Consider the following 17500-nt stretch of genomic DNA (forward strand, 5'->3'; position numbering starts at 1 on the left):
GGTAGAACCATCGAGTTGAAAGTCTGCAAGGGCTGTTCTGAATGGGTGAAGCATAGAATGCTATATCTTATTCAAACACAGACTAAAAAATTAAGAAAATGAAATGAGAGTGAAAAGTAACTGGATGTGCCACAGAATACAGATCAGATAACGTGTCATGTTGTTGAAGATGTGGTGAAATCTATTCTGTATACGTCAGAGTATTGCAGGTATGTAGCGTTCGCGTCAAAAATATACTGAAATACGTCACGATTGACCGAAACGTTGATGGCTAGAAGACAATGCAAATAGAACGAAAGATATAGTGTACGTTATACCAAATCTTGAATATGGATCATAGGAATGTAGTAATATGTAGAGTAAATAGATGGACAGCTTATAGAAATATGACATAATGTAATGAATATAATAAAAAATGTAATCAATAAATAGATATGAAAAAAACATTAGCCAAGTACTGTAAGTGCAATAGATAAAAAGATATCCTCCATTTAATTCTACAGATTTACCTGATTCACTGTCAATATGAATTTACAAAATTGGAGTCATCAGTTTGAACTCATAGAACCTATCAGATTCAAAGTGTCAGTTCAAATGGACAGCGTTTACTAGACTCGACGTATCATTCTGGATTTACTGGATTTGCCAATTTCGAAACACTAATTCAAATCCAGTCCCTTTAATCCCTAGAGGAAATATAAAAACCACTTTCGTTGTCTCTTACACTACATCATTTGTGATCTCTACCCATTCCTCGTGTATACACACACACACACACACACACACACACACACATATATATATATATATATATATATATATATATATATATATATATATCTTGACGATGCAAACAATGAAGAGTTCGTCGAAAGACACAAGGCTGAAACACCAAGTCCTTAACATGACAGCAAGTTAGAAACTTTGCAAAGAAAAATGTTGCCAATAAAAATTCCTATAGCAACATAGTGATAGATAAATATGTTCGACTAAGTTAGGAGGTAGTGCGTGTGGGCAACGTATGAAAGTCTGAAATGCTGTATAGATAGTAAAGACTTTTCAAGACATGTTGGCCTTACGAGTGCAGAAATCCCTCCCCGTACAATACAAATAGGTAGTTATAAATGATTAATGGCATACACACACACACACACACACACACACACACACACACACACACACACACACACACACACACCTTGATCACGTGAGTTGACCGAGCACCAACCAAAAGGTTATCAATATGATGACCTTATCAGGATATGTTGGCAACAGACGGAGGGGCGGGGAAGAGGTCACGACCTTTGAACCTTGATACCCGACATCTCATAACGAGATCCACCGGGAGGGGGCTTTCGACAGCTCATTCACAGCCCACGTCTCACACCAGCCCGCCCCTTGTGAGCCAAGATGACTCAAAACCTATTATAAACCAATTCCAGAACCAACATTCCTTCCCAAATCCTAGAATTGAGTTGCTTAACGATACATCAACGCTGGGCTTACAACCCATGGTTACTAAACAAGCTTACAACCCGTGGTTATAACCCGATTCACAACCGAGAGAGAGAGAGAGAGAGAGAGAGAGAGAGAGAGAGAGAGAGAGAGAGAGAGAGAGAGAGAGAGAGAGAGAGAGAGAGAGAGAGAGAGAGAGAGAGAGAGAGAGAGAGAGAGAGAGAGAGAGAGAGAGGTAAGTCAGTGGACTGAATTTCTGGTCGACAACAGAGGCCAGGCCAGCATCAGGCTCGACCAACCCAGCCAGTAACATGAGTGAGGAGGACTGCCACTGACCAGCCAGGTACTCACACAGCCCAGGAACAGTAATGTTTTGGTCGCCACACCAAGCCAGCGAGACGCTCCACTCTAATATTTTGCTTTTTTCTAACAACGTCCATATTTTTACCTTGGATGACGGGGTGTTGGGAGGTGGGGAGGTGGAGTTAGAACAATGCAGATGGATAGTTATAGGTATAGCTATGTGTCTGTTGTTATTGATGGTATCACAGTTCAGTCGCATCGATGTATAGATATACATATATACAGTATGTGTGTCTGGTAACTATATGTGATTTCCATTTGTGTTTTGGGGGACAGGTTTACACCTGTGTTCCCCAGTCTCTTAGCTTTATATATATATATATATATATATATATATATATATATATATATATATATATATATATATATATATATATACATATGATACACAATGATTCAAAATGCTATATCATGTCTATATTAGCACATAAATATCATATATCCATTATTACAAATGGTTCATTCGTGCATCATTCTGGTATATACATATATACATCTTGGTATATTCATATACATTATCATTATTCGTTATGCTCTTTGTGACTATGTGTGTGTGAGAGAGAGAGAGAGAGAGAGAGAGAGAGAGAGAGAGAGAGAGAGAGAGAGAGAGAGAGAGAGAGAGAGAGAGAGAGAGAGAGAGAGAGAGAGAGAGAGAGAGAGAGAGAGAGAGGGAGAGAGAGAGAGAGAGAGAGAGAGAGAGAGAGAGAGAGAGAGAGAGAGAGAGAGAGAGAGAGAGAGAGAGAGAGAGAGAGAGAGAGAGAGAGAGAGAGAGAGAGAGAGAGAGAGAGAGAGAGAGAGAGAGAGAGAGAGAGAGAGAGAGAGAGAGAGAGAGAGAGAGAGAGAGAGAGAGAGAGCAGTACCCATAAATGTACGATGTACAAAAGAGATTTATTCATTATATTCGAATATTGTTATAGCGTTAGCTCAGGAGGGCAATATTGCCTACCTATATGTGGTGTGAATCAACCCAGGCTCTGTCCTGTAAGTGCTGAGAATAATATACACCGATGCATTAACGTTTGGCCAGAATATGTGTACTGTATTGTGATATGGACTGGATGTGAGTGGTGAATTATTACACTGTGATGGGAACATGATACAGGAATCCATGTTCGGAGGAACGGGTCTGTCTGTTGTACAAGTTAGGCACTGAGACACACACACACTCAAAATCTTTGGCCGTAGGCGGTGTGTGGTGCTGGGCTGAAAGGAGGAGGGGAGAGAGGAGAGATTAATGGATATGGGGGAGAGAGAGAGAGAGAGAGAGAGAGAGAGAGAGAGAGAGAGAGAGAGAGAGAGAGAGAGAGAGAGAGAGAGAGAGAGAGAGAGAGAGAGAGAGAGAGAGGCGAGGGGTGAAACTGAAAGGTTAAAAAAAAAAAAAAAATCTTGCGAAGCGAATTGTGAACTGAAATTAAAACTCGTTCGAACGAAAGGTTATAAACACATCATCCCATAGACCTGATCACCTCGAGCGACCAACGCATCTGACACAAAACATCACAAGTGAAACTACAACCTTAGGCTGATGATCACACTGAACCAGCTATCTAAGCAGGTAATATCTTCTCTCTCTCTCTCTCTCTCTCTCTCTCTCTCTCTCTCTCTCTCTCTCTCTCTCTCTCTCTCTCTCTCTCTCTCTCTCTCTCTCTCTCTCTCAATGAATATATCAGGTGTTCTAAAGCGACCAGTTCGTTATTAACATCCTCTGGTTCTTCTCCGAGTATGGTCTGTACGATCAAAAGGAAAAATTAGAATCACACATCCTACATACGAGAGGAGTTCAAGTGCCCCAGACGTCTACTACCATCCCAAGAATGAACGCTTTTTAGTATGTCTCTCCCAACTCTTACGTTATCTCTTTTTTCCCCAGCGTTTTATTGGCGTTCTTCTTCTCTACCTTCCTTCTTCTTTTTTCTTTTTTCTCCAGAAAATCGATTTCCTTTCTCTCTCTTATTTTTCGGTATTCTTTATAACTGTTCTTTTCTTCCCTTTCTCTCTTCTCGTCTCAGAATTGGACTGGTGTTTGTCTGTCAACATTTATCTTGACTATTTCCTGATTCATCATTGGCTTTCGTCATTCATCAACCTTCTTTCAATTAGCACTAATATTTTTCATTAGATGTTTGTTTTTTTATCAACCTTCTTTCATTTAGCACTAATATTTTACATTAGATGTTTGTTTTTTTATCAACCTTCTTTCATTTAGCACTAATATTTTTCATTAGAAGTTTGTTTTTTATCAACCTTCTTTCATTTAGCACTAATATTTTTCATTAGATGTTTGTTTTTCAATTGTCCCACATAGTTATTTTTTTCAACTTCTATTTTAGCCATGTCTCAACTTTCTCTCTTGTTTTGCTTTATTCTTTATCGCTGTTCGCGTCTTTTTTCTTGAAAGATTCTTATTTTTTTCTTTTTACTGGTGTTTCGTCTTTTAAGCCTCGTTCTGATTTTCTCCTGATATCATATTGGCATTCGTTTTTCAACTCTCTTTACCATTTCCCTTAAGTTTCTGTTGATGTTCGCCTCTGACCCTATTCCTTCCGCCTTTTCCTTAGCCTTTTATCATTTGGCTCATGTCTCAACCTCCCCTTTTATTATATTTTCTCAGATTTTCATCATTTTTCCACCCTCACCCTCCCCTCATGATTCTCCTGGTTTTATGCTAGACATATTTCCATCTAAGCATCAAGATGGTGGAGTTACTAGTTCTCGGGTAAGACTATATCGCCAGTGATAAGCTTTGATGGTGGCACATCTGGTGGTGATGGGGGAGGCTGCTGGCCTTCATGACAGTGTTAAGTGTTGGTGTTGGAGAATGTTGGTGATGGTGGCCTTCATCATGATAGTGTTAAGTGTTGGTGTTGGAGGTGTTGGTGATGGTGGACTTCATCATGATAGTGTTAAGTGTTGGTGTTGGAGAATGTGGGTGATGGTGGACTTCATCATGATAGTGTTAAGTGTTGGTATTGGAGGTGTGGGTGATGGTGGCCTTCATCATGATAGTGTTAAGTGTTGGTGTTGGAGGTGTTGGTGATGGTGGCCTTCATCATGATAGTGTTAAGTGTTGGTGTTGGAGGTGTTGGTGATGCTGGCCTCCATCATGATAGTGTTAAGTGTTGGTGTTGGAGAATGTGGGTGATGGTGGCCTTCATCATGAAAGTGTTAAGTGTTGGTGATGCTGGCCTTCATCATGATAGTGTTAAGTGTTGGTGTTGGAGAATGTGGGTGATGGTGGCCTTCATCATGAAAGTGTTAAGTGTTGGTGTTGGAGGTGTTGGTGATGGTGGCCTTCATCATGAAAGTGTTAAGTGTTGGTGTTGGAGGTGTTGGTGATGGTGGCCTTCATCATGAAAGTGTTAAGTGTTGGTGTTGGAGAATGTGGGAGATGCTGGCCTTCATCATGAAAGTGTTAAGTGTTGGTGTTGGAGGTGTGGGTGATGGTGGCCTTCATCATGAAAGTGTTAAGTGTTGGTGTTGGAGGTGTGGGTGATGGTGGCCTTCATCATGAAAGTGTTAAGTGTTGGTGTTGGAGAATGGGGGAGGCTGCTGGCCTTCATCATGAAAGTGTTAAGTGTTGGTGTTGGAGGTGTGGGTGATGGTGGCCTTCATCATGAAAGTGTTAAGTGTTGGTGTTGGAGGTGTGGGTGATGGTGGCCCTTCATCATGATAGTGTTAAGTGTTGGTGTTGGAAGGTGTGGGTGATGGTGGCCTTCATCATGATAGTGTTAAGTGTTGGTGTTGGAGGTGTGGGTGATGGTGGCCTTCATCATGATAGTGTTAAGTGTTGGTGTTGGAGGTGTGGGTGATGGTGGCCTTCATCATGAAAGTGTTAAGTGTTGGTGTTGGAGAATGTGGGAGATGCTGGCCTTCATCATGAAAGTGTTAAGTGTTGGTGTTGGAGTGTGGGTGATGGTGGCCTTCATCATGAAGTGTAAGTGTTGGTGTTGGAGAATGTGGGAGATGCTGGCCTTCATCATGATAGTGTTAAGTGTTGGTGTTGGAGGTGTGGGTGATGGTGGCCTTCATCATGACAGTGTTAAGTGTTGGTGTTGGAGAATGTGGGAGATGCTGGCCTTCATCATGATAGTGTTAAGTGTTGGTGTTGGAGGTGTGGGTGATGGTGGCCTTCATCATGATAGTGTTAAGTGTTGGTGTTGGAGGTGTGGGTGATGGTGGCCTTCATCATGATAGTGTTAAGTGTTGGTGTTGGAGGTGTGGGTGATGGTGGCCTTCATCATGATAGTGTTAAGTGTTGGTGTTGGAGGTGTTGGTGATGGTGGACTTCATCATGATAGTGTTAAGTGTTGGTGTTGGAGGTGTTGGTGATGGTGGCCTTCATCATGATAGTGTTAAGTGTTGGTGTTGGAGGTGTTGGTGATGGTGGCCTTCATCATGATAGTGTTAAGTGTTGGTGCTGATGGGCATAGTGGTGATAAAGTTGATGCTGGTATTTTTGAGGGGTGTTGATTTTAGTAGTAATACTAATAGTAGTAGCAATTAGATGTAGTAGTAGTAGTAGTAGTAGTAGTAGTAGTAGTAGTAGTAGTAGTAGTGGTAGTAGTAGTTGTAGTAGTAGTAGGAGTGGCACTTGTTGCTTTAATACTGTATCAATGGTGGTAGTGGTATGAGTAGTAGTAGTAGTAGTAGTAGTAGTAGTGGTAGTAGTAGTTGTAGTAGTAGTAGGAGTGGCACTTGTTGCTTTAATACTATATCAATGGTGGTAGTGGTAAGAGTAGTAGTAGCAGCAGGTGTAGTATATACTTCGAGAGAGTTGCCAGAATTATAGCGCCCGAATCTCATTTACAGTTAGCAATATATCATCTACTACCATGGCAGGATAGAAATTGCTATCTGCTATAGTGATATATTTTCGGGTAGATATATCAGTGATGGGTGGTAAGGCTGGGCCGGTAATATGGGAGGTATGAAGAGGAAACTAGTGAGGATGAGTGGTCATACCTTTGGATAATGTTATTCCGCCGTTCTCCGACGTTGTGCTTCCCTGTGCGACCGAGTCTAAGGGTCAATGGACAACTGGGATGCCTCTCATTCGACTGAGTCCTTACCTGACATGTGTGTGTGTGTGTGTGTGTGTGTGTGTGTGTGTGTGTGTGTGTGTACTGAGGCAGCTGTATAGAGTGAGCTGTTTTCACTTTTCCAGAGGCGTCGAACTGTGGCAGGAAATTGATGGTGTTGGGGACTGCCTGCCTGTCTCAACAGAGAGAGAGAGAGAGAGAGAGAGAGAGAGAGAGAGAGAGAGAGAGAGAGAGAGAGAGAGAGAGAGAGAGAGAGAGAGAGAGAGAGAGAGAGAGAGAGAGGTGGAGGTGGAGGAGGTCGTGGGTCTGCCCTCGGGCACCTTACCTGGCTGAAGGCGATGTACAGAGGTTTGTTTGGCAGGATCCAAGTGACTGTCTCGTAGCAGCCCGGGACGGTGAGTGACCCGTCGTAGGTCAAGTACTGCTCAGTAGACGGCAGCAACTCGCTCACCGTCAACTCGTACACTGACGACGATGATCCTGACGTCCAATGGAGGCGGAGGGAGGGAGACAGAAAGAAAACATGTGGGATTAATCATGAGGAATTCACATTGACCATTTCTAGTTTCAAGATGATATAGTATTTCTTTCTTTCTCATTAAATCTATTTGTGGGTAGCTTTGGAATCACATCATATGTGTTACATCTGCGTTCACTTCTGGAAGGTGGCAGCCCAGCTTTTAATGTAAACCGATGACATTAACCCTAACACGTGACCAACTGTATGCCTTCGCCCACAGCCCCAAACTCTCTAACATTTGGAAACTTGCTCAGATAATACCATACCTAAAATCCCTCAAACCATCCAGTTCCCCGCTCCTCCTCTTACCGCCCTAATATCGCTAAAAAACAAAACTGATCGACAGAAGAATTAAACAAAATATCCCACATGGTTTCAGAACCAGCCATTCCAACACCATGCCAAAAGGTAATCTCACACAACATTTACCTAAAAAGCTTCATCAAACCACTTGCCTCCCTCCCGCACAGTACTAGTGGCAATAGACATCAACAAAGCATTTGACGTTGCTTCACAACATATCCTCACACAAATGATAGTGGACACCATCCTCCACAACTTTTGACAAAGAGGAGTTGGCTAATTTCGTAGCCGGCCGCCATGGCAGAGTCACTCACAGTGATTTGACCTTTAAAACATTTAAACTCAGTAGAGGTGCTGCCCAAGGAGCAGTTCTTTCTCCAGCTCTCTACAACCTCTTCCTCCATGACCACCCATTACCTTTGGCAGATCGCAACATGAAGGGCTTTTCATATGCGGACGAACCTCCCACTCACATCACAACATTCTGACGCCACGATAAACGACAGAAAAAAAATTGCAGCATTACATGACGTAAATGGAACAACGACCCACCGAAAACAGAATGTCTCTATCTCGATCAAAGTCTTTAATCAGACAGACATGAAATTCAGCTCACACCCTCCAGCAATCTTAAATGGACAATGGATATTCACTGCGACTGAACAAAGCATCAAATGTTCCTGGCATCATTTATAAAACACACATGGCATTTAATCCCACACCAAAAACATTAACACAAAAGCAACACACAAAATAGATGTTCTTGGTACACTAAATGGCACATGATCAAGGCACGAAAAAAGACTACATTAAGTATTGTCTAGACACAAGTCATCCACCTACTCCGAACTACGCCTCACCTGCGTGGCCTTTTACCCTCTCAGAACAATCCATCGCTGTCGAGTAAACACAAACAATCAACTTCCACAAGACAAACCAAAGATTTTCCATATACATTTCCCCTCAACATGATCAGAACTCATCTCTATGCAACAACACTAAACACCCTCCTCCTATCCATGCCACTCTAAAACTAACCACCTTCCCTAAAGTAGATATAAAAACTGTATCCCTGGCTTACACTTCAGCACTCTCCTTCCATAGATACCCCTCACCCCAAGCAAATATAACCCCTGACAAAACATTTACATTGAAACGACCCGACGTGCATTGAACGATCGCCCTCTCAGCTTAGTCTTAACCTTAGTCTAACGAGATATAGACCTGTGTGTGAAGCCACATCTCCTAGACAAACATGAGCTGTACTTTCCTGTCTCCCTACTGTCTGGGCATCACCTCTACCGACAGCATGAGAAACACTGTTTCAACATGTTCTCGAGGCCCTTCATTTCAACATATCCCATGGTGTTATTTCTCGCGTTATCTAAGCACCGTCAGGAACAGATGAAGAAAGGTCGCATATCCACATTCTTGTTGTTATGTGAAATTCAACCAAACAAATAGCTTCTTATCCACATCCAGGCCCCACAGACCTTTCCATGGTTTACTCCGGACCCTTCATATTCTCTGGTTCACTCCATGGATAGTACGTCGACCCCTTTATACCACATCGTTCCAGTTCACTCTATCCCATGCACGCCTTCCATCCTCCTCCATGTTTAGGCTCCGATCACTTAAAATCTTTTTCAATCTATCCTTCCATCACTAATTTGGTCTAATCTTATTTCCTTGTTCCCTCCATCTCTGACACACATATCATCTTTGTAACCTCTTCTTAATCTTTCTCTCTATATGTCCATACCATCACAGAGCACCCTCTTCAGCTCTATCAACCAGACTCATTTCATTACCACACATCTGTCTTCTTTTATCATCCGCTCGGTCAAACCACTTCACACCACATGATAATCTCAAACGTTTCATTTGCAACATATCCATTCTCGTCCGCACATCCTAATGTATAGCACATGCCTCGCTACTATATAACATTGTTGGGACTACTATACCTTCAAACATAACCGCTTTTTGACCTCCCAGACGACGACCTCTCTCCTCACACATTCTTCAGTGCTCCCAGAACCTTCTCCCCCTCCTCCCCCTATGACTCACTTCGGCTTTCATACATACATATACACATGTACACACACACACACACACACAGACACAGACACACACACACACACACACACACACACACACACACACACACACACACACACACACACACACACACACACACACACACACACTTACATGTACATATCTGGAGGTCAGAATTTATGTTGACAATCCACATAACATTTTCCGATATAACAACATAAATTTCTACCCTACGAAGTTTCACGTCGATGGAGTTTGTTGTTATGGAGAGACTTTATTGGCTGGCCCGAAATATGGCTCGTAATTTCCAGTGCTTTTACATTTCTGGCGATACATTACCTAATTACAATTACTATATGGCAATATTTTCCCCTCGACTGTGACCTGTGTCAAGGGGTTTTTCATCATGGTGTCCACCACTGACCTGCAGGCGTATATGAACGCTGTTCGGTGGGAGTTCGAGGATTTAAGTTGGATGACCAGATTGTATCATATAATGTATCCGTCTCCTTTTTTCCTTTTCCATTGTAAGAATATAAACTTAAATACGAATGACGATCATGTAGGGATAGAGCTGCTTTAATGTGATATATCTACTTCATCATGAATTAATGATGACTTTACGACGGGCCATTGAGTTTTACGGAAGTCAGCTGTAGGGCAATTTCACGAGAGATTTCTTTTGATGATAGATTCAGATGCGTCATTATTTTGCTGGTTGAGCTAACGTCAGAAATTTTAGAGCCTTATCTATCTATCTATCTATCTATCTATCTATCTATCTATCTCTTTGTCTATCTTCCTTTCCTTTCTTTCATACATATTCGCCATTCCCTGCGTTAGCGAGGTACTCGTTTAGAACAGAGGACTGAGCCTTAGAGGGAATATCCTCACATGAGCCCCCTTCTGTGTGTGTGTGTGTGTGTGTGTGTGTGTGTGTTAAAGGAGACTGGGAATCGACTTCGTACCTAACCTGTATACAGAGGCCCCATCTTGGGAGACTAACAAAAGGGAGAATCTGTACGCTCGTAAATATCAGAATCACTTACAGTTTCATGAATATGGATAGATTTAGCAAAAATTGGTCATATCGTATACTAGGTCAAGAGTAGAATACGTTCGTCAAGTTTGGTCAAAGACTGTAAAGAGCCATGCTGAGCTAATTGAGAAAGTCCAGAGGAGAGGGAAAAAAAACGGATGGTATGTGTATGAACAGAGCTGAATCACACAGAAAGAGGCCACAAACTAGTAATATCATTTCGTATGGAAAATAATTTCCCTAACCAGTGTGATGATAGCAGTGAACAGTACTTCCACAGATGCAAACATGCAACACTCAGAGACCTCAGTGTGTGAAAAGAGAAAACATTTCTTTTTTTTTTTATAGAAGTTTTCAATACAGAACAAAAGATGTGGTTGAGTACAATAAATGTTGTGATCAAATTTGTAGGTGTTGGCTGCATAAACGTTTTGAAAAGCTATAATTTTGTAGAGAAATTTCAAGAATTGGTGTCCCACGAGAGCAAGTCTCCCTCCCCGTAACATATCAGAAGTTAGTTACACACACACACACACACACACACACACACACACACACACACACACACACACACACACGCACACACACCTCACTGGGTACACACACCAGGTAACAGCAATATGCGTGGCAACCATCCACGTTAAACTTCTCAGATTAATACCCCCAAGGCAATTCTGGCTCTCGTACATCAAGTAAATGAGAGACACTACTTAATGCACGAGCTAAACAGAGCCAGTGCTCTCTCTCTCTCTCTCTCTCTCTCTCTCTCTCTCTCTCTCTCTCTCTCTCTCTCTCTCTCTCTCTCTCTCTCTCTCTCTCTCTCATAGACCAAAGATCTTTAAACGAGATGAATACTATCATCCATGATGCCACTATATATCGAAATACGTACAAAGTCATATATATATATATATATATATATATATATATATATATATATATATATATATATATATATATATATATATATATATATATATATATATATATATATATACCTTTTTCATAATTGTTCGCCGTTTTCCGAGTAAGCGAGGTAGCGTAAGGAACATAACAAGAAAGGCTGCATTCGCCTACATCCATTCTCTAGTTACCATGAGTAATGCACCGATACCACAGCTCTATATCCACAACTAGGTCCAACAGACCTTTCCATGGTTCACCCCGGACGTTTCACATGTCTTCCTTCAGTTCATTGACAACATTTTGACCACTGTATACCACATCGTTCCAATTCACTCTATTCCGTGCACGCCCTCCACCCTCCTGCATGGTCAGGCTCCAATCACTCAAAATCAGATCGTTAATGTATCATGTTTAGCTATAGGAAACATCAGGGATAATAGCGAAACTGTGTATCATATGCATAAAAGCTTCCTTGTGTTTAATGACCTAGGCAGTCGTTAGGATTAATGTTCAACTAACTAACCAACCAACCAAACAACCAATTAACCAACCTTCCTTCACTGTAAAATTTCGAAGAAATGAATTCTGAATAGTAATGGAGGACCAGCGATGAAACCTACTAGCTCTGCCATTAACCCACCTCCCGACTCCTGAATGATCTCTCCCACCTGACAGTGTTCGCGTATTACCACCGCCACATTACTCCCCGTCATTAATCATTCCCCCACAGCAGGGACGACCCAGCACCTGCAGACAACTTGCCTCACGCTAAATCCAACAAACACTTAAGATTAAAGACATTCTGGACGTGGTTGTATGTCTTACGGGATCTGTGTATCCTGCTTGGTTTACACGGACTTTGTGCATCAAGTACACTGTGTATATGTGTGTCTGTTACTATATTTGTTTTGCCTGTGAATATATATGTATATATATATATATATATATATATATATATATATATATATATATATATATATATATATATATATATATATATATATATATATATATATATATATATATATATATATATACACACACACACTATCCCCTTTGACTCACAGCTTAACCATGGTAAAGAAAACAGGAAAGAGAACGAAAGACAAAAGAGGGACGAGAATTCTACATCTCCATAATTCCACTGCTCGAGGAAAGAAGAAATCATAACGGTCAATCCTCGTGTAACCTGCCTCCACAGAGAGACTATAGGAAGCAGTAGCCAGGCACGACCCCACGAGAATCCAAGTACGGGTGACAGGGACTCACGAAGTGATGAAGTGGGGCAATAATTCTAGACACTGCTGCTCTTGGAGATTCACACTACGGGAGACTAAAGCATCAAGGTACAACATCTTCAGTGTGAGTGAGAAAGAGAACGAAGATAAAATCATTGTCTGCAGGTAATTGAATATCAGGTATATCATAGTGCACATGAAGTTTTATATATAAGTTTTTAGATTAGATATCGCACTTTTAAAATCCACATGTGCATATGACACAACATGACAACAAAAGATGAATTGATTCATAGTCAGAAGTGGCAATGTGGATCAAAACTCAATAGCTATTTGCTTTGGAGACCTCGAATACACGTATGTGCCCTCAGTTCTCCCAGGGCTAGTGTCTGTGTAGCACAGCAGAATCCAGATCTATGAACGATGCTAGAGGGTAGTTAAAGTAGATCATGTGATTGTATGGCTATCTTTATGCAACCGTTGCCATAGGGCTGATTAAAACTGAAAGGACGGGTGACGGTGAATGGATGAAGGCAGAAAGTATGAATATGTACATGTGTATATATGTATATGTCTGTGTATGTATATGTATGTATACTTTGAAATGTATAGGTATGTCTATGTGCGTGTGTGGGCGTTTATAAATATACATGTGTATGTGGGTGGGTTGGACCATTCTTTCGTCTGTTTCCTTGCGCTACCTCGCTAACGTGGGAGACAGCGACAAAGTATAATAAATACAAATAATATATATATATATATATATATATATATATATATATATATATATATATATATATATATATATATATATATATATATATATATATAACTGGCAATTTCATGTATCAGACATATCAATTAAAGACTGTATTATCAATCATTATAGTAAATACCTATGTTAGTCGGGCATTTAACTAGTTGCCAAAACGCACAGAGCATTTCATCAAACGTCTGAAATTTTGCTGTATTTCTTAACATATTGCCAATATTGTTATTGATCACAACATTCATATGAAGCTACTTCAGCAACAGGATTTCCCCAGAACACGACGTAGATATACAGAAAGTGACCAACAAAGCAATCTTTCGAAGTGTCTTTACCATGACGTAGCAATGTCGCGGGTATATGAAGGAAAGGAACCCAGAATTCACAGAAATGAGTATGGTCAGGGAGAGATCAATGTGTGCATAACTACCTATTCACATTCTCCGTCTGGTCGTTGGATTGTAATGGTGTCAGGCTGTTAGATCCTTCCCCTTCTACGCAATGCACCGTCTGTCAGTCGAGTCATGACCTAGTGTGGGAGGGAAGAGGTCAGTGGTAGTGACCTGTGTGTGAGTGTGTGATTCGGGAGGTTAATGGTCATCTTACAGTGATGTCTGGCCTCATTTTGAGCTATGCTGGTGTCGTGCTCTACCAACGAATTCTGTTTTGATTATTCTGCATTGTTTTGATTATTCTGCTTGTTCTAAGCTCAATAGATTTCAATTGCTGTCAATTCATCTTGTTTCAGCTACTGTCGTATCTATCTCTCCCACATACAAGTGATTTGAGGCATTAAGTCTGTAAAACACACACTCTTCGCCTTAGGCATAATAAGCAGCAACACGTAAATTAATTTACATGACCCTATATTCTTAACTTTATATATCCGTATGATGGTTGCAACGCGTTCGCCATGACTAATGGCAAAATGTCATTTAAAGTAAAGACATGGGATTCCATCATTACAGAACTCTTTCTTCTCATTGTGGACAGATGGATGGCAGACAAAGAAACTTCTGTCCATTACTTTTTTCTTCTCTCTTTTCTTTTTATAGCTCGAGTCGGGGAGCTGATGTCCCCAAGAGAGGCAGCTACCGGAAGGCATCTCGTCTGCTGTGGTAAGATTTACCTGAAATAACACAAATCCGATTTGACGATAAAACTATGGAGCGCATACACCTTCGTCAGGACCATTTCCAGCTGCCTGGAACACAAGCAATCATGCTAGTGGATCCTCGACACAACACAAGAGAGAAAGCCGCTACATCCAGGGTCGTCTTCTCTTAGAGAGAAAGCCGCTACATCCAGGGTCGTCTTAGAGAGAAAGCCACTACATCCAGGGTCGTCTTCTCTTAGAGAGAAAGCCTCTACATCCAGGGTCGTCTTCTCTTAGAGAGAAAGCCTCTACATCCAGGGTCGTCTTCTCTTAGAGAGAAAGCCACTACAACCAGGGTCGTCTTCTCTTAGAGAGAAAGCCGCTACATCCAGGGTCGTCTTCTCTTAGAGAGAAAGCCTCTACATCCAGGGTCGTCTTCTCTTAGAGAGAAAGCCGCTACATCCAGGGTCGTCTTCTCTTAGAGAGAAAGCCGCTACATCCAGGGTCGTCTTCTCTTAGAGAGAAAGTCGCTACATCCAGGGTCGTCTTCTCTTAGAGAGAAAGTCGCTACATCCAGGGTCGTCTTCTCTTAGAGAGAAAGCCTCTACATCCAGGGTCGTCTTCTCTTAGAGAGAAAGCCGCTACATCCAGGGTCGTCTTAGAGAGAAAGCCTCTACATCCAGGGTCGTCTTCTCTTTGAGAGATTTTCTTTGTTATTTCTATGACCGAAGTCGTATTGTGGCGACCTGCCAGTCGGGTTCATCTGGCTGCTGGTATCAAGGATTACGTCTTCCTGGAACCGTCGTAACCTGAAGGATCATACGACCTCAACATCTTGGTATGGTTTTGGAGACTAATACTTTCTGTCATATCTGTTGTATAGACAGATGGATTCACGGAGGGTCAATATTGCCCCGGCTGACTCCTGGTACAAGGAGAGGTAAGGGTGTGATTCGCTGCCCAGGGTTCGAATCTGTCTCAAAAGCGGGATTCGAGCAACGGTCAACTCATATGGACTCTAGTTCGGTACAGTGAGCTCTCCTTTGGCCGTTCGGACCTCTCTCTCTCTCTCTCTCTCTTTCTCTCTCTCTCTCTCTCTCTTTCTCTCTCTCTCTCTCCCCTTTGAAGATACGCAGCCTCGAGAATATAGCCAATTCCCAATGGACTGACTCGATCTATATTATTCAATATATATACTCCGCATTGAGGGCGCTTATCGAGTGAGGGTGAATCAAGAAATTATCTTGAACACACACAAGCTGGTTCGAGCACAGGAGTTAGACACATCAGACATTAATTTGCTGTGGAAAAGAGCATTTACCTCGTCTTTATGAAGTGGCTTAAGTAAGGCAGTGAGACGCAAGTTACAGAGCGATCCCTCGCCTGCACCACCATGATCCCCCCAGCCTCAGGGGAGAAGCATGCGAGGTTTTCAGATTAATTGACGGTGATATAAAGGAGAGAGAGAGAGAGAGAGAGAGAGAGAGAGAGAGAGAGAGAGAGAGAGAGAGAGAGAGAGAGAGAGAGAGAGAGAGAGAGAGAGAGAGAGAGAGGTCGGGGGACCGACACGCAAAAGACGGCTGTTGATACAGTGGGAAGAGAGATTAATGTAGTTAGCTCGGGGCGTGGAGGAGGTGGGTGAAAAGCAGGTCGTACTCCGAGCCACTGTGATGGAGAGGGAGAGGCAGAGAGGGGAGGAAGGGACGTGTCTGATGTGGGGGGAAGGTCGGGGCTATCATGTTATGTGGCAAGAGATGGCCTCTCTCTCTCTCTCTCTCTCTCTCTCTCTCTCTCTCTCTCTCTCTCTCTCTTGCTCAGTCATACCTGCCCTGTACCATTTGTCATATTGTAATCCACCTTCCCTATTCCGAACCTCCCTTTTGAGAACCCATCTTTCGCTCTTTATGCAACATTCTCAGACGCACTCGAATGACAGAGATGAAAGCAGATCTGTCGAGTATACGAGCTACGGTGTATGACAGGGTAGTAACTGAGAGGATGGTCTTATGCATAGAACGCTAAGGTGAGGGAAGAACAATGTGGTTTCAGGAGTAGTAGGAGATGTGTGGATCACTTGAGTGTTTGTTGGATTCATGCGAGAAATACTCAGAGAAAGAGTGATTTCCATGTGGCCATTATGGACTGGAGAAAATATATGTGATACGGTTGAGAGAAAGCCTCCGGGTAAAGAGTGCTACTAGAAGCAATGAAAAGGTTTTACCGAATGTGGAAGGAGAATGATTCGTTCAAAACGATGGTGGTGTCTGTGTCAAGGGTGTGTGATGTTACCATGGCTGTTTAATTTGTTCATGGACGGGGTGTGGTGGAGATTAATACGAGGGCCTTGGAGCAAAGTGAGGGTTTACAGGACCCTGGGTCGAGGGTGCCTGGGAAGTAAGTCCTTTGCTGCTTGCAGATGATATGCGTGTCTGGTAAAAAGGCTACGAAGGGAATATGCAGAAGCTGGTGTGTGTGTGAGTTTGGTAGAGTGTGCGAGGGGAGAAAGTTGAGAGTTAGTGTGAATAAAGATAAGGTAATGAGGTGTAATAGGAAGGGTAGACGGGAGGGTCTGAGTGTGACTCTGAACAGCGAGGACTAAGTGGAATAGACACGGCAACAGAAAGAACCACGGAGTTGAGGCGAGTGATAAGACTGAGAGAGGAAAGGGGTCAAGATATTGGACGTACAAAGCGTGTGGAAAGAGACGTCAT

General features: G+C 42.2%; 1 protein-coding gene across 1 annotated transcript in view; it reads right to left on the reverse strand.

Moving 5' to 3' along the window:
• The window catches only part of LOC139755932 (carbonic anhydrase-related protein 10-like), a 412551-nt gene that overhangs the window by 14151 nt on the left and 380900 nt on the right, over positions 1-17500 (reverse strand). The window contains exon 8 of the mRNA XM_071674706.1: positions 7183-7337. Within this exon, the coding sequence (XP_071530807.1) occupies positions 7183-7337 (155 nt within the window). The remainder of the gene's footprint in view (positions 1-7182; positions 7338-17500) is intronic.

Source organism: Panulirus ornatus, chromosome 20 (genome assembly GCF_036320965.1).
Source record: "Panulirus ornatus isolate Po-2019 chromosome 20, ASM3632096v1, whole genome shotgun sequence".
Lineage (NCBI taxonomy): Eukaryota > Metazoa > Arthropoda > Malacostraca > Decapoda > Palinuridae > Panulirus > Panulirus ornatus.